General features: G+C 34.8%; 1 protein-coding gene across 1 annotated transcript; it reads left to right on the forward strand.

The window, feature by feature from the left end:
- Positions 1 to 4,717: 4,717 nt before the first annotated feature.
- Positions 4,718 to 16,298, forward strand: LOC146136131 (phosphatidylinositol 3,4,5-trisphosphate 3-phosphatase and dual-specificity protein phosphatase PTEN-like). Its single transcript, XM_083395183.1, has 12 exons — positions 4,718 to 4,873; positions 5,067 to 5,151; positions 5,212 to 5,256; positions 5,937 to 5,980; positions 6,144 to 6,274; positions 7,050 to 7,157; positions 9,762 to 9,897; positions 10,042 to 10,202; positions 11,011 to 11,089; positions 11,565 to 11,629; positions 12,878 to 12,988; positions 13,527 to 16,298. Exons 1-12 carry the CDS (start codon positions 4,795 to 4,797, stop codon positions 13,806 to 13,808), a joined length of 1,326 nt encoding a protein of 441 aa, XP_083251309.1. The 5' UTR covers positions 4,718 to 4,794; the 3' UTR covers positions 13,809 to 16,298.
- The last annotated feature ends 3,002 nt before the right edge of the window (positions 16,299 to 19,300 follow it).

Here is a 19,300-nt window from a genome sequence, read left to right on the forward strand (position 1 = left end):
TCGTCCCATCCCCATGTACCTCTACCATAATTCCTAAATACTTCCTTGACCAAACATGTTACCTACTTTTGGCTGAATCTTACAAGCTATACGGACTGTGTGTTGGATTTTAAAAGAGTCAGTGTTTTTTGTATGCATAATAGCAATATAGAGTCTTGTGCAAAAATAGTTCTTAACTATCTACACTTCGCAACTATAGCGTACACTGGCACCAACATTTTGGAATGGTATATACCAGGGATGGCGAACCACTGACCCGCGGGTCACTTCGTGACCCACCACATATTTTGTATGACCCACTTTGTCATTACCGAACTGTTATCAATCATTTTTAGGAAATGATGGATATAAAAAACAATTCTTCGTTAAATAGCACTATACTATTTAAATCAGGGCTGCCCATTATGTGGGTCGTAAAAGCATTTATTAACTATTTAGGTTCTTAATATTCGTTAGAATCAGAATTTGGAAATCGTCCAAAAACCTTGAATTGCAAACCCATGGAATAACACTTAAAACGACGCAGCAGCAAATTTGAAAAAAAAAATATTGACCCACTTGTGCATTTTGTAAGGATTAAGGTCGTTTTTGTGACCCGCGCGATGAAAAGGTTCGCCATCCCTGGTATATACCATACAACTTAGATTTGCATTTGACCAAGCCATGTTTTTTTCTATGCAATTTCACAGTAAATTTATTGAAATGTGTAAAATGGTTACTTTAATTGACATAAAACAATTTTGACTTTACTCATGGGCAACTATGGAAAGTATGCGGCGTCGACCCCCAATACTTTTAACAGACTAGACCTGCACCCCCCAGTTGGAAAAGCATGGCAGATCTTGACGATATCTCGCGGGTGCACTGCGGAAAAATCCTGGTGACTGGGTGCAACAAAGGTAAAAAAGTGTACCCGAGGGGTGCACTTAATGATATTCTTATAAACTCATTGCACTGTAAACATATTATGCTGCACGTTTTACATATTTGCGTGCAGTTCATATTTTTGTCGGGGTAGACTTTTAGAAGTTTGAAAAAAACTCGCGGGTGCACTTTTCTACAGTAACTCGTTGGTGCACAGCCTAAAACTCAAAAAAAAGAGTGACTGGGTGCAACAAAGGTCAAAAAAGTGCACCTTGGCCGCACTTTCCAATTTCAAGGTGTACTTTATGATTATCCAATGCACTCTGTATGGCATACAATACACTGTAAACGTATGCTGATGCGAAAAATAAGGGTGCACAAGCATTTTTTTTTATGCAGTTTAGATTTTTTTTGTGGTGCACTTTTAAAGGGTTGAAAATTTTTTTTATTTTTTACGCCAAGGCTGACTACTAGACCTACATGAAAAACTTGGTGGCTCACCTGGCAAGTAAAGCGCTGACAATTATTTTGGATATAACAATATTTCTGTTCAATTGTTGGCAAATTTGTTTAAATAGGTCTTATAGTTCAACACTCTTAAAAGTACTGTATGTTCAGTGAGCTAAGCCAAACAATAGCAAAAAAATATTTTAAGATACATAATTATGCTTTATATTTTTTAAGCTGTAGTGCCATGGCTCACATATATATGCCCCAATCCATTATGATTAATGCTAGTGTGGATTAAGTTTCCTCCACTGCAAAGTAGATGTAGACATGTCAAAGTCAATAATATTGATCCAATTGTGTGATTAATAGATACATTTTTGCTATTTAATATTCTACTTTTAGGATATCAAACAATTAGTGACAATGTTTCTTTACCAGGTAATAGGTATACGTATTGGCATTGCTTATTTGTTTCTAGTTATTTTTTGCCTCATTCTAATTGACAAAGTGCAAACTGCCTTATAGTTCTCAAATTGATAAAAAATATATGTCATGGTAGGATGTTAGAGGGGATAAAAACAGTGAAACATAATTACTATATTCTGTTCAGTTCAATAATTTTTGTTTTATTAATTGATTTAATCACCATCAGGTGAAGGTCTTATGACTAAAGAATACTTTTTTTTGCGACACCACTCACAGCAAGTGAGTGGGAGTTGTGTTATACTTAATGATACTACTTGATAGTATAACACAAAATAGAATTTATTATCAAACCCTATGAAAAATAATTTAACAGAGAACAATGTGACAATAAGAACAATTGAGATGGCAACACAACTTAAGAGAGTAGCAAATCAAAAAGGACCTTGTGTAATTAAAAAGAACACTCAAAAAACAAGTTTAAAGATGTTTTAGTAGCTCTTCAAAAATAAATTTAAAACAGTGTGTTAGATGCTTTAAAAAAGCACTGTGACTGAGTCTTAAGATGCAACAAAGTTATTTTATCGATGATATATTTTCTTATCATATAGATGATACATTTAATATTATATAAAAATGTTTGTACTAATAATTTTAGAGCGTATAACGGGCAAAATTACCCATACTACGGGATCTTGGTAATATAAAATATTCAAACAAATGTGCATTTTTTATTGCTTTGTTCTTATATAATGTTTTAATTAATTCTAGGTTGTAATACTTGTATTGATTCTTACAATGTATGTTTTTTGTTGAAGATCACATGTAGTAAACTCAAGATTAACTCTTAACTACCTGGAAAGTATTGCAAAGTGATAAAATTTGCATAACTGTCATTAATAAGATGGTGAAAAGTTGCCTTAAATATAGAATGCTTTTTAGAATGAATTAACCCAGAGGTCAAGTATGCTATAGCCCTGCATTATTTCCTGTGAAGTGAATGTGCTGAAAATGTAGGTAGAGTACCACAAACTGAATTTCAAGAATACATACCTCAGGCCTCGAAACTAGTAAGCAGAATTTAAAATAGTATGCTTCCACATCTGTAAACTTGTAGCTAAATCAGTCCCTTTAGAGGTTGCATTGGCAATATACTATTACTTAAATTACTCTTTTAAAAATGTGATGCTCGATATTACTAAATTCCTTACTTTAAATCTAGGTAATGTGGTACTTTTTTAAGCGCAATCGAAATATTACAACATAGTGAATGTGAATCGTGTTAAAACACTGCTCAAACAGGAAGTTGTTGTTTTGTATTGTATTACTGTTGTGCTTTGAAATGTTTTATTCGAATTTGTGATTTTGGAGTGACTTATTAAATTGCGCATTTTAAAATAATATGTACAAGCGTTAACAACAACTACATGAAAAAATGTTAAAGAGAAGTTGTGTGGCTACTGTATTTGTACATTTTTTGCTTAATTTATATTCTGTAGCTTTGAGGAACTTTAATGTCACAACTAATAACCTGTTTTGTAATGCCTAAAATTTTAAGGCTTTTGTTGTGTTAGGGTTTGTATAATACATTAACTGTTGAGAAATCTGAAAACAGAGGACAACACATTTTTTGATCTGTTATTGCTGCTTATTAGAAGTCCTTAGAAATATTAATTTAGCTAAATCTAAGATATTGTAATTATATAATTAAAGAGCTCTTATTCTAAATTGAACTTCTTCCTTACTTGATAAAATTAGTGCTGATAAAATTTATCTTTATTTTTAGATTTAATAGTTTTATCCATTTTGTATAAAAGAAGTTGCGTCAATCAAATTGTAGGTTTTGCATTAATTTGGAATTTCATTCCATGACTCACACAGCTGATTAAATACATGTTTTGATAAATTTAGGAGTTTTTGCCAAACAACTAAATATGACATAAAACTATTTAATAAATTAAATGGGGTATGTTGTTCGGTGAGTTTTTTATATCCTACTGTAGTGGTTAAAACATCAATTGTTGATTGACATCATCGCTTACCTCATACAAGGAAATACGTTTTGACAGTAGGGGAGCTGGTGCTCTTAATCTTAGTTTAGATGCTTCTAATTTGAATATATATGCTCATTCATCCATTTATTTTGTTAATTAAAGGAATAAATTTAAAAGAACATCAAATTTTGGCCATGCAGTAAAAATGGGAAAAATCCTACATTTAAAAGTGGTTAACAAATATGTTTTCGATGGCTGTATTGAATATGTTAGCTGATTTGGATACAATGTATTTCTGCCTGGTACGTTTATTGTCTGTAAAGTTATTTAAATGTTGTTGCTAATAAGAGAAACAAGTGGGCAGCTCTAATACTCATACATTGGGCTTGTAAATGCACCTATGTTGTTATTTATATTGGCCAGCGGTGTGACGCATCATGAGCAGTGCCTTGTATTAGCACAGGATGTGGTGACGTTTATATTCCTGTGTAGTTTGACTCTGTTCTATTGGGTCAGCTAAGCTGTCGTGCGACTGTATGGCTAGAATGGTGCATAGTGAGTCTCTTTTGTATTTTAGTCATGCAGTCTCTATGTCGGAGGCGGTTTTGGGGGTCTTTGCAAATCTTGTGTATCATTATATTTGAGAAATGCAATTTTTAGAAAATAGAATTTAGCAGTATGCAAAGACATAATTTAATAGAGGATCTTGTTGGTTGTATTAAAATTGCAATGAATATTTTTAGGATAACAAAAATGTGTGTTTGTTGTTGCACATGGATTACATATGCATACTTTTTTTCATACATTTTTGAGGTCAACCATAATATTTTAGCGTTCGGCTTACCAAAACGTTTAGATAATTGCAAGTAGACTGCAACCCTAAAAAGTGAAAACAGGAGACTATCAATTATTTTGCAATAAATAAACTGGTTAACAAACATCACCTTCATGTTGACAATTTATCTTTTAATGATTTTCAGGTTCCTTATTGTGTAATATTGTACTTGTCAGTCTTGAGTGTGTAAATTGTGTAGTGGACAGTGTAACATTTTGCAAATAGAAGATGTCAAAGAACCTGAAAAGGCTGGTGAGCAAGAATAAAAGACGTTACAAAGAAGATGGATTTGATCTTGACTTGACATGTATCCTTGTTGTGTAAAAGTAATATGTAATTGATATTTTGTTTGACAATAAATGGCGACATGGTTTTCCTCTTAAAATTGTCAGCACTAGAGGTCAAAACATCCTTTATATTAAACCCTTCTGTGTTAAGTGTAATTAGCCATAAACACATGAAGTACTAAAATCGAATTTTCTTAACCCCGATATTCCAAGATATTTGTCCCAATGTTCTTGCCATGGGTTTTCCTGCCGAACGAGTAGAAGGTTTTTACAGAAATAACATTGATGATGTTGTCAGGTTGGTATTAATGTTATTTCCTAAAAATATATTTCATTTATGAAAATTTGAATTTTGTAGGTTTCTTGAAAGCAAGCATGGCAACAACTACAAAGTTTACAACTTGTATGTATATTTTTTTATATCACTTAATTCTTGCTAACTAGTTAAAATATTGAATTATGGTGTGAAACTGGAAACACAAGTCTTATTTGAATATAGAAAAAGAAACGAGATACTATCATAAAATATCTAGGTGGTATTTCATTATTTTTAGTAGGATTATGACAGCTTTAGTTGTTGACGAATAAACCACCCTAATTTATTTGTGCAAATCATTTGGTTACCTATTTCAGACCACTGTCATTAGGCAACTATCAGGTGTACAGCATTTAAAGTCCTCCTAACACATTTATTTTTACTTTTTTAAAGTAAATGCATTGTCAAATGTTAAATGCAGAACTTGTACTAATTTGTAATTTACTCAAACCATGGTATTTTTTGTATAGTCTTCCACTGAAGCTAGTCATATTGAAAATCTTGTATTTGGTAAAATGATAAACACCTGCTCTGTTAGATTTTTCCAACACAGCTACAGCTGTGCAATGTGCATTTAACAGGACTGATATAACTCTTAAGTATTGTTAAATACATTTTATTGAATGCCACAATAGAGGAACACGTCCACCTAGTAGTAAGCCATTCTGATATTAGTTAAAATGAATGTGTGTTTCACCAACATTATTGAATTCCATTTGATTACTTTTTGTTTGCATACATTTTTAATATAACATCTTGTTTCACAGATGTTCTGAAAGGGTTTATGACACGAAAAAGTTCCATGACAGAGGTAAGGTTTAGTAATTCAATTAACAAAGATTTTGTTATAACAAAAATCATTATAACGAAAAACAAAAAAGACATATTTTTGGTGGATCATAAGTTTGTACAAATGTAAAACATGTTTGTTTGATGAAATCTGCAAATGCCATGTTCAATTATTTTTATCGTAGTTGCGTCGTATCCATTTGACGACCACAACCCTCCCCGGTTTGAGTTGATCAAACCTTTTTGCGAGGACGTAGACAAGTGGTTGGGACAACACAAGGACAACATTGCCGCCATTCACTGCAAGGCAGGAAAGGTGAAAGTAATCTTTAATTATTATTGTCAAAAATATTTATGATGTGTGCCTTTGTGCAGATTACTGTAAAGGCCTTATTGTGCATTAGAATTAAAGGACAAAAAAGTCTTATTTTTTGTGATTTACAGCTGAGGTAAAAGGTTGTTAAGTATCTGTTTGATTTTGAACCATACCTAACAACTCAACACCGCCTTTAGGTGACAATTTATGTATTTGCCACTTAAAATTGTTTTAGGATCCTAAAGGATGTTGTTCTCCATTTTTAGTGTGCAGCAACATGTTGACAAATTTAGTATGTGCATAGCAAATCAAATGTACAGAATCTAAAATGTGAAATCTTTATTGAAAAAAAGTCTATTGACAACGATTTCCATGACTTAGTTAACAGCAAATGTTTGTTCATCTTACTCAATGTATACAACTTAATTTTAGCATTTTGTGTTAGCGATCAAGTTATCTGTCTTATTGTAAGTATATCAAAGTGGTAAACTCCAATATTGCCAAAGTGTTTTTTTTAAATTGCTGTAAAGTAATCTTTGTAACAAAAACATTTATTAAAATCACTCTTCATCGACTTATATGGTAATGGTTGAAAGTGTGAAGTATATAAATGACAATCTATTTAGTTGCAAATATGTTTTACCTACCGGTACTTTCTTTTTGTATAACCTAAAGTGGCTCATCAAAAAAAAACTGGGTTATCTATCAAAAACTGGGTTATCTCCAATATTAAACCAATCTAGCATTTACTAACATATATATTTTTTTATTTTAGGGAAGAACTGGAGTAATGATCTGCTGCTATTTGCTTCATCGTGGAAGATTTGCGCAGCCTTCAGAAGTCCTAAGTTTTTATGGACTGGCCCGTACCAATAATATGAAGGTAAGTGTTGCATACTAAAGGTGTCATAGTAGCAAGGTTTATTTGATAAACTTATATATTTTTTAATATCACATGCTACATGCAATAAAATTGTTAGTTCTGTATGACTGCCAAGATACATTAGTTACCAAAGTCACAAGAGGTTAAAGTATAGTGTTTTTTTTATTCTTTTTGTATTAGATGATTTTAATAAAGAATTATACACCCTAAACTAGGGTTTCCCAAACTGTGGTCCGCGGACCATTGGAGAAGACTGCACAGGTGGTCTGTGGCGATATGACGAGAAATTAAAAAGTTACACATTCGTTGTACAGCAGGGGTCGACAACCTACGGCCCGAATGTAATTTATCCGACCCCCGCAGCTTTCTTAAAAAACTAGGTACGAGACTATTTCTCATACTTTTTAACATACATCAGGTTTGTTTATGTTTTGATGCTGTCATTTGAGCTAGATTAGCGTTTCTTGCACTGTGGAAGACTGACAGCTAAGTGCCAAAGTTTGTCACTTACAAACAGAAAACATATTCAAAAATATTGGACATACATTTTTAATTCTTACTTTTGAAATGTAATAAAAACTTGCAAGAAATGCCCAGATACCCCCAAAAAAAATCGCGCTCGCTTAGATCGCCAGGTGCGTCCGGACTTAAATAGGTTAACAAACACTAAACTAGTTTAACCATAAGGTTATCACGTTTTCTCAAAGTGTTTTTTTAACCAAACAAACGCTTTTTGTCCCGCTTTGGGCCAACATTTTGTGACTGCTTCCTTAAAAGTAACTAAACACGTTTTTAAGTACAAAAAACATATGCGAAGCCCGCCTGATTTACAGTTGTTCTAACATTTTAATAACATAATTCTTAGTTAACATTTTGTGCGGCCCACCAAGACCTTTCTGAGTTTGGTTTTAGCCGTCGACTAGAAAAAGGTTGCCGACCCCTGTTGTGCAGTATGTGTACTCTTCCAAAGATAATTAAATTGCCGCAGTTATTCACAACTTATTGATATCGAAAGCTTTTGCTATCCAGTATCGTAAATATTACTTAATGCGCTTTGAATTTATGATGAATTGATGATTTAAGCAGAGAAAGCAATCCCATCCCATTGATGTTGTCAATTTTGTAAATATATAAAATTTGTTTTTATTTATTTTTTGCTTTGTATTGCGGTCCGCGAAAAAACACATTTTCAAATAGTGGTCCGTGGTCCAAAAAAGTTTGGAAAACCCTGCCCTAAAGATTTTACAATATTTTTATTGTTTCATGAATTTGTTCGTTTTTGTGACAATTAAACTGTCAGTGTGTGCAACAAAACCCCAAAAGTAATCTAGCTACATTTTTGCTTAACAAATTTCCCTGAAAAATATTTTCCATTGTTAAGAGTTCCTTTCTTTATAGCCTTATGTTTTTTTATGCAACTCAGAAGGCAGAACCCTTTGTTATATAGACTAACCTATTTAAGTTGTATGCTGTGGGGGTGGTGTTTGCACAATGTGGCGGAGGTGTGTGTTGGAGATAATGCAAATAGGATAGTCGTCACTGATCATTGCAAATAATTTTTAACAATTAATTCAAATCAATCTGTCTTTGTCAGACACAGACACAGTGGTCCTAAACTGATTTGGATTACAAAAAGAAAATAATTGGTTTAAAATGTACAGGGACTTTTTTACAATGATACAAAAAACGTTTTTTTTTTCTGCTACAGAGTATGTCTGCGGGATGAATTACACATAAATTACCAATTAAACAATAAAACTGGAAACTTTCTTATACGCAGCCACTTTTCAATGTACTGTGCTTATGGTAGATTATAGAAATAAATTAGTAAAGGCAACAAATTGCTTTACCCAAAATACTTTGTATTTGCAAAAATAATTATGCCAGTTATGTATGGCCTCTTTAGTATTGACTATCAAAACGAAAGCAGTTTTTATTGCTCTTTGCGCAGACCCAACACGGAAAAATTATTTAAGTTTTTGTGTGTTGTGTGTAAACATGTTAAATAATATCTAAAAATAGAAACTTTGCATTGCCAAACATAAGTTACCTGCAATACTATAAGTATAACCTGTATATTGATGGCTTTATGGTAATTTTAAATCTGTTGCCATATGGTATAGATCAATTTTATTGCTCACATAAAATCTACATTCTATGTACTTCATTTTACTCTTGTTAGCTATACCACCATTGTATTCTAAAACTATGTAAACCCATTTATTAAATCCCTTATATTTAAGTGTAGATTTAAACATCTTGTTGACAAAGCTAAATGCTGATTTGAAAATAGATACAGAAAGTATCTGAGGCTTCAAAAAAATTAAAACATTCTATACATACACATACCTCATTGAAACTATTATTTGTGTCTATAAAAAAATTTCAATCAAGATACAGGTTATTCTGTTAACAGTGATTTTTTGGTATTTGAATATTATCCAAGCAAAGTGAATGTTAAATCCCAAGTTTGGTTTTGTTTATGACCGTATATAATTTTATCTAGAATATACTACTGGAGGTTTGCAATAAAATTATATATGATCTGGGGATGGTAAAATGAGTTACTTCAACTATTAAAGTTTTTCCAATTGCTTGTTGTAGGGTGTTACCATACCTTCACAGCAGCGCTATGTGACTTATTATTCTGAGCTTATTCGATCAAAGCTGATGTACAAGCCAACAACCTTATTGCTGCACAGTATTCAGTTCGACACCCTGCCTCTCCAACACAACGCAAGTATGGTCAAAATGTTAATTTAATATCTTATTTGAAAAAAGTATGTTTTTTGAATAGCAGAGTATCAAGTTTAGTAATTATAACGACATTGTTTGTCTGAACTTAACAGATAAAAGTTCCTTAACTTTTACCATGTTCTTGCAGGTTTATTTTTTGTGGTCAATCAGCTCAAAGTGAAATTATTTACTTCAAATCCGGACCTCGTAGTCAAAGGGGGCAACTTCCTTATTTTTGATCTTCCTCAAGCTTTACCATTGTGTGGAGACATTAAAATTGAAGTTTTTAATAAACCTGTGATGCGAAAGGTAAGGAGCTATTTTTTGTACCTTTAGTGGCCATGGCTAAGCAAAAATGAACAAACACATTTTTAAGAGTCTTTATGCATTTTGTCTGTCATTTTTATGTGGAAACCAATTCAATGTGTAATGTGTCAAATCAAAAGATAAATGCCAAGTATAAGGCCAACTAAAAATGGCAAAATATAATTCTTGTTATAATGTCTTAGTCAGCGGTTCTCAACCAGTGGGCCATGGCTTACTGGTGGACCATAAGAACATTTGAGGTGGGACACAGACCAATTTAAAGAATCTAGATTTAGTTTTATTCGTGTCTTGGAATTATGGCTTGGGGAGAAATTAAAAAGGAATTTAAATTTATTGTTCAGTCGCAAGTATCTCACTAATGCACAGTTGAATAAATAATCTGTTTTGAAATCTGTTCTAATGTGTTTTGTTCTAAACCCATTTTACAGTTTTTTCTTTCATAAAACTATTGGGCCACAGATTTTTTTTTGCAACGTAAATGTGCCATGAAAGAAAAAGGGTTGAGAACCACTGGTCTAAGTCAAGTCATATGTCCAAAAGACTTGAGTAAAAGCTAGTCATTTTACCGAAACAACTTCAGTCAAGTCAATATATTAGAAAAGAGACATATATTAGGAAGATATTCCCAAAATATAAAAAATGACCGACCGTAAGTTCTTGCTCAATTTGTCGACGAGATGGTCAAAGCTTACGGCTTTGTCGATTGCGTCACTCCACGTTCTGCTGGCGTAACGCATTTACGTCACTTCTTATGGCTGTTTGTAAAGCAATCCCACTCTGTTGTTTGCAGGAGAAGGTCTTTCACTTTTGGTTCAATACGTTCTTTGTTCAACAAGGCATGCCTTCGGTGACCAAAGTCACAAAAGAAGGTGACCGATTTTTGAACTAGTATTTATTTGTGGAATAGAGATACCAATTATTACTCCTTATTTTAGGGGATATTTTATTGTGTTATGTGTTCAGGCGCGTTGAACGAAAACCTGTTTCCTGTGTGTAATTCTCGCGTGATTTTATCTTTATTTTTTTCTAAGCTTCATCGAGGGCTGTTTCGTTTCAAACTTCAAATATCCATCGCACTCGGCCTTTATTTGGTGCCCTATCAGTTATCATATTCAGTAACACCAAATTTATTAATTTGTCCTCTCGGCCACTATAAGTAGCTCTATGCTTGGTAAAATATATAAGCAAGGCGAACTCGTCCAATTTTCATCGGAATGTACAACTTATATTTTGCAACAATTACTATGATATTTTGCTATTGCACCAACTAAGTTGCTAATATTAAATAAGGTTATCTTTACGTGCAACGTTCTAACACGGCTTTGTACGATCGAATTTTCGCAGGTAACCAGAAAGAATCGACCAATTTCAGGTCCGCAGCAAACGGGAACGCACAGCATTACTACAGGGTGAGTACTGACTTACCCTTTTCCGCTTTGCCACTAACCGTCTTGACTGGCCCCAAATAACGCGCTTTTTTGCTAATTGCGCATGCTGGATTTCCTTTAACCGTTAACCACTTAATAAATAGTTGGTTGATATTTTATTTAACGACTTGCAGATATTAAAACCCTCTTTTACTTTTCGAAACTGTCAAAAAAGTTATCAGGATAGGCAATACAGATAATTTGGGAGGATAGGCAATAAAGATAATTTGGCAAAAACAATCAACCTCCAAACGCTCTATCTTGATGTGAAAGCTTTTAAGTTGAGTCACAGTTGGGCTGGGTTCAAGTAACGAAATTTTATTGTTTTAGTTAAAAAATAGATTAAAACGCACATACATTTAATCATAGCTAATCGCAGAATTCACTGTTCAGTAATTTTGGTAACCCAATTAAAACAAATCGCTTTGTTTTTTGGCTTATAAACATTATTTCAAGTATTTTAAATATTACATGGCTCAGCGTATTTTTAACACCATTTAAATCTTTTACGAGTTTTGTCAAATTCGCATAGGTAGTTGAGGCGGCTTGTTGAGCAAATGGTTTGTAAATTGAATTTAAGTTACTGAAACTGTATGTTCAAATAGTTTAGTTTATAGCTTTTATTTGCCTTTACCAAACTTGAAATACATCGGTAAAAAGGTAGCTGCTAGAGTTTCGCGGCCCACTAGTTAAGAAGCGCAACTTTAAAGCACTAATATTTTACGTCGAAATCCATTGTTTGCCGCACAGGTAACGTTTGTCTAACAATACGAAATTTCATGTTCTGTTTGTAATATGACGTTTACTAATAAACGTAATCTAGCTCTAAATCTAAAGTATTCGTACAGCTAAACACAAACTACTGTAGAATATCAAGTTAGTAAGTGCTTAACTCTTTACGAACCCACCGCATATTATAGTATAAATCATTGTAACTGTTAGAAGAAAATTCCGATAAAACCTAGCTTTTGTACTTGATTGAAATCCTGTATTTCGTTGTAGTTTTCATTTTATTAAATTGTCATACATTTAGGCCAAGCACGCCCCCCCCGACCGCGATATTTTGCATGCTTAATGTGCTTTGATAACAGCTTGAATGGCGGCTAAGCCTGTATATTTGTTTGGTGGACGGTGGCGTGTTCAATGCGTCCGCCTGTAGGGCTCGGGTGTCGCTGTGTATTGTACTTTGTAAACTGTCTGCCGAAACAGGCAAGTTTTGTTACCCTTCAGTGTTCACATATGCCGCACCAGAAGGACATGATTGTGCTCACCATCCAAAAGAGCGAACTCGACCGGGCCAACAAGGACGAAGCAAACCGACTCTTCTCGCCAAATTTCAAGGTACTTTGCTTGTTGCGCCTTTTTATTTATTTTTGTTCTAAGGAGCAGCCAAATATGAACGAACTCCAAATGCTGGGTACATGGATAGTTGCGTAACTATATGTGATACGCCATGCGTGAGCTGCGCCATTATTGTAACCAGTGTTTCGGAGAGAAAAATTAATATTACCAGAATCACATCTACCTTGGACAAATCACAGCCTATAACGCTTTCTGGTGCAATTTCCGGCGTTACAACTGCTTTTATCTAACAAATTTGCTTCTTCACGTTCTTTAAAGTTGCGATGTTTCTTAAGACCTTCCCAAGGTCCAATAAATGAAGGCACGAAAAATTGAAAAAAAAATCGGTTTACTATCTACCAAGACCACGAAATAAGAACGCTCTGCGATTATATAATATTTTACCACCCGTAGTGCTTTAATGCAAGCTTTGGGGTAATTCTTCTACCGAAATTATTGGTTTAAAACTGCGAAGTGCCTTTTTTTAAATAATATCGTTTATTATGGACTCAAAATTTCAACGATTGTCGCCTCGCAGGTGATCCTGATCTTCAGCCAGATGGACTCGATCGGCTCGTCGCGCTCCCCGCTGCTTCAGGCAACCTCCGAGAAGAGCAGCACCTCTCTAACTCTTCCCTCGACCGGGAGCGGAGCCAGTGACGTCACGCAGGTGTCGTCCAACTCCGGTGGCGACACAGACGAGGCGAGCTACACGGACACGGATGATGATGAAGACTGGAGAGGACCCGAGAGCGACTCCTCCGGAAGCACGCCGGCCGATGGCGGCGCCGCGAACAACTTTCACAAGCCGTTACAGTGATGATTTTTCTCCGCTTTCTGTGCACTTCGTCTTGCCCAAAGCGCGGTGGTGTATTGCTGCTGCAGGTCCGGCGTTGTTCCCCCGCGTCTTTTTCGAGGCGCTTCCACCATTCTTTTGTTTTCGCCTTGTTTCCGGGCATAGCTTTTCACGTTGAAGTGTTCAAGACGCCTTGCCTTTTTGAAAGGGAATCCGAGTTTTAGCAATGCACCACTGATTAATTGACCACACTTTTTCCTGTTACAAACGCTCTCAACCAGAATCGCCAATTTGAAAACCTTTTTTGTTTTTGTTTTCGAAATAAGGGGAGCAACTGCAATTTGAAGCCAGCATGCAGTAGTATGTGGATATCATCCATAGTGATGCAAAGCTGTGGTATTATCAAACGCGTCTTCCTATTTGATTTTAATCTTGGTTTCTCTCGATTGTGTTCGGGGCATTTTTGCAGCGATTTCTTGTGAGAGGGGATGTCCGACTACAACAAAAAAATTTACTTTCGCATGGAACATCCAGCGATATCACAAGCCTAAATAACACTTGTTGGCTCTGGTTTAACAGTAAATGTCGGACGTCTTATCTCGAGAGCTGTTGGATTAGAGGAAGTCCACTGTTTTTATGTTTTTAGTGTGCTCGGATTCGCGTGTTAAGGGCCCGCACTTACTTTTCACCACTTGCCCTGTAGCGATGCTGCCCCTTGTTTGATACCACTCTTGTAGACGATCAGTGTTTTCTTTGGAAGCTATAACCAACCCATACCAGCATGGCGACGACCCCGCATTGTTGCCAACACGGCCTCAAAACACGCGTTTGTTTATTATATGTCATGTTACTGTATTTTTAAAGTATTGCGCGCGTTCTTTTTTTACTTTCATTGGCTTTTGATGAAATTAGTTTACTCATAAGGGGACAACACTATTTAGAAACATTTTTCTTACAGGCGCCAGGCAACAATTTTTTTGTTTTCCTTACAATTTCTTGTTCCTGTTTTAACTGGCAACTTTCAACATTGCTGAATCAGCTTTATGTTTAATTCGCAACAGATTCACTGCTGTTAAGTATTAAAACTTGTAAATGGAATTGTTTGACCTTCTTTCATTCCATTTAGTTATGAAACAACACACGTTACTGTGGGTAAAGTTGCATATTGTGTTGTTTTTTCAAAGATTGCATTCGCTCTATGCTAGGCACGCTCCTAAACCAAATCTAAAAGCACATTTTTCATTCACCGTTAAAATGCGCAGGTCATGCTTACACTAAATCGTTTTTAACTGTTAATTGCTAAATCGTATAATGTTTTTATTTAATATTACTTAAAAATGATATTGCCAAGTTTGCAATTTTGGTTGGAATGCCAGAACCAGTTGGACTCTTCCCTAGAGTTGTTTCATTTTATTAAAATTGTTTGGAAAATATCCCAAAGTTGCAGTCCGACCTCGCCTTATGGACTTATATCATAATAGCCTTCAAGCGCAGATGTACTGTTTACGCTGCATTGTGCAATGCGACTGTGACACCAACCCCTTGTGATGACATGTGCATGTTTACTATCCAAGTTCTTTCGTCTTAAGCAGTGGTTTTCAGCCCTTTATTTGCCTACGTCACACCCAGTCACTATAACTACCAACTTTCATATGTGGGAAAACTATCACATAATTTATTACACTTTAAACGTTGTGTTTAGAGGCTTACGAATAGAGTAAAAATGTGAATCCTAAAGAATCCTATTTACCTCTCGACATCCTTGAGCGTTACAAATGGGACGTAGTGACCCCGGTTGGGAACCACTGGTCTAAAGTTTGTTGTATGCCAAACACTTATGTCAGGCATATTATTTTTCACACCAGCAAACCTCTATATTGATTACCATTTATTATTTTTGTCAGTAAACACTGTTAAAAAGCTTCGTAATATTATCCAGGACCAGGTGTAATTGTTGGCGTGTGTTCTGTTAAAAAAAATCCGTACATTGGTAAGAATCAAAAATTTGTCTTTAGATAAACGAATCCCCTCTACACCTTTGGACTCCACGTGCACAGCCATTTTAGTTAAGCCTTCATTAATTGTGTTACAAACACTTTGTTGTATTGTTAGTAGAATTTTGATTTTTTAAACTCTGTAGCATGTATCCAAACATACCTTTCTTTTTTAATTGCTGCTACACACAAACTCACAAGCTTATAATTCACGCTCAACAATGGCCCAAAAGTATGGAAAACTTATGATTTCTGTTCCATTTTTACTTTTTCTGTTTGTGGGATTGCTTTTTTAATCAATCATTGCTATTTCTTTCTCTATATATATCTTTTAATTTTTTTTTCGAATCGTTCAAGGTTTAACGAATCGCTCTTAAACCGTTTTTTTGACAGCCTTTCAAAGTGCTTACCCGATTTTTCTTGCGTGTAATTATTATTATTATATCCGTCCGTCGTAACTCTTCACACAAGAGCGGCCACACACATGTGTAAGATCCTTTTTTGTACCTAATAAAAAGATGGCAAAAATGGGGTTTTCCGGATTTGAGCAAAATTTGTTTGTTATTCGTGCCAACCACATTTAGGAATACTTTGAGCTGATTTTGAAAATGACGTGACAAACTTCCTTGGTCCTGCGCAAATGTCGTGTTGAGTCTATTACTTCGAGTAGATGGTAAATTTTGTTTATCTAGTTTTATTTGTCAAAAATTTATACTTGCTTGTGGTTGTTTTGCTCTCGATGTAATATCTATTTCAAAGACGAAAAACAGCCAAAGTTATAGGCAAATTCTGGCCTGAACTAACGCTCGTTTTTTGTGAAAAATTGATCGCCTGTAAGATATCAACCACACAATTATGGTAGTCGTCAGCAAACTTTTTTGTCGCGGCCCACAATACTCTTTCAAGAGCCAATTTAAACCCACTACGTTAAACAACTTTAACAACAGGGGATTTTTGTTTGGAAGTTTGAAAATTTTAGAATAGCGTCAGCCCACAAACGCCTTGTTTTAAAGTACCCGCTGGCAAATATGCCGCTAAAATTCAGTCTAATCGCGGGATAGCCAACGTGATGTATTACAGACATACAAAAGAATCTAATATTGCTCGAAATAACGGCATCTTTAGTCTAATTTAGTGTTTGTTAACCTTTTTACCGGGTATATTTCTCTTAAATTGCTTGTAATTTTTTTATACATAGGGTTTATAGTTACCAATCTTGAAAAGGCCTCGTACAGCGACCGATTTTAGAACAACATAAAGATCGGAATAAACCACAATTCGAAATATGCCTAAATAAGATTTAAACTAATTGTCGTTATAACTACTAAATCGAAATACCATATATAATAAAGCCTTTATACAACATTTTATCTAACGGTTCCAAACCAGCTGGAAACATCGATGTTTAGGTCTTATTTAAACAATTTTATATCTTATTTTTCCGTGGGTATTGCTACAAATTTAGCTTTATAATGTCCCTGGTTTTAATATTATACGGTATTATGGATTATTCTGATTTTGATATTATTGCTTTGTAGATCTTAATGTGTGTTCCCCTTGAAAGTACTGTGGAATCAATGAGCTAAGCCTTATAATAAACGAAAAAACATATGTTTTACATATTAAAAAAAAAAAATTCTCTTGCCCGCGGCGCACCGGTTGAGAAGCGCTGGTCTAATTTAACAGATTATAGTTTATGAGTCACGCGACACAACATTCGCGGCCAACAACAACATCATACAACTGAAATAATAATATATGGCTAGCGGCCCACCAAAAGTTGCTTAAAAGGCCTGTAAAGTCGCACATATAACCGAGTTCATCGGACTTACTAAACTATGGCTTTCTGTAATTTTACTCACAAAATATTTGTTTTATAGTTTTAGTCGGTTTCTTTCTATTAACCTTGAGTTTCATAACCTTCCTATTTTATTATAGCTTTGATAATTTTCTACACAAATAGGAAGACCAACAGAGCTTTAAAAACTTGTTTAAAAACAGTTTTTGTCGATTAGAAAGTCAAGTGGAGTTTCGTAATCTCCAAACACAATCCAAACAGGAACAATTCTAAATGGTAAATGTTCTTTAATAAAATGTTTGTGATTTTTTGAGGCTCAAAAAACACAAACTTGCTCAGTTTTGTTTGCGGCTGTTTAGTGCCGTACAATTATTGCAGGTATGTGATTCTAATGACGTTAGGGGTAAAAAGAAAAAAACTTTTTGCCGGAAAGCAAAACACTTTTGAGAAATCACGTCACAAAGTTAAACGTCATATCGGGACGGTCTAAGCTTCAAAAGTAGTATTAGCGAACATGAGGTTATCGTTCGATACCTTTTTTTACCGGTAGCCAACGACGTACCTGCAAATATTATTTTAGCGCAACGCTGTCCCGGCAACAATTTTACCGGAACGTCTGTTTTCAACGTTTCACTCTACTTTCACCGCTGAAAAATGCCAATGCAACACACTAACACAATGCGACAAAATACGTATAAAATATTGACACACACTAAAGGAGCTACGCTAACTATACGCACAACGATTAGCCAAAAACTTATATTTCTTGCTACAATTAAACCAAACATGAATTCCTAAACAATCTCTAAATAAACCCCGAAAGAAACATCTACAGCAGGGGTTCTTAAACTTTTTTCACCGCGGACCCCTAAATTGTTTTTTTGCTTCGCGTGGACCACGGTAATGAAGAAATTGAAAAAGGGACTTCATAATTTGACGTCGTAATACAAATAGACTGTTGAAATGTGCAGTTTTCAGTCCACAAAAAGTGAAAAGGAGAATAGAAATAGAGACATTCAGTGCAAAAACGTTTTATTTTTAATTACACTCTTTCCTTAGAAAAATTGATTACTTCCTAAATTGACACCATTATTTCAATTTGGTCTTCACGGACCCCTAAAACTAGTTCACGGACCCCTAAGGGGTCTATGGACCCCAGTTTAAGAACCCCTGATCTATAGACATTTATTCAAAAGCAAAAAAGTACTTGTATTATCATGGCCATGGCCCCCCCCAAACTAAAAAATATGTACATTTTTTTACTTAATAGGCAGCTTATTTTCGCGGTTCCCTAGGTAGTATGGCCTATTTTCGCCAAAATAAGACATATTTTTAAGTTTTGTAGTGGTGTACGAGCTTATGGCGCCATATAATGAATATTTCAAAAAAATTGTAAAATTCGTTTCGCGCACTCGCGCGAAGCGGCGTTTTTCAGATTTGCAGCGACGGCTTAAGTGACCGTACGCTGACCTCGACTTTTTAATAACTAACTTAAATCCAAGTACAATTAAAAGCTTTTGTGTTGTTAGTGCAAATCAAATTAGACACGAGTCCATTTTAAATACTTTTTGACTATTTTAAGTGTGTAAATGCGTAAAATTTTCGCGCTTCGCGCTAATGATCTTTATACATCCAGTGTGTTTACGTTTTGATGCTCTTTTTGAACTAGATCAGCGCTTCTTCACTGTTGCGCCGTGGAAAGCTGCCAAGTGCGTCGCGGACAA

This window comes from Ascidiella aspersa, chromosome 8, assembly GCF_963924565.1.
Source record: "Ascidiella aspersa chromosome 8, kaAscAspe10.2, whole genome shotgun sequence".
NCBI classification, from domain to species: domain Eukaryota; kingdom Metazoa; phylum Chordata; class Ascidiacea; order Phlebobranchia; family Ascidiidae; genus Ascidiella; species Ascidiella aspersa.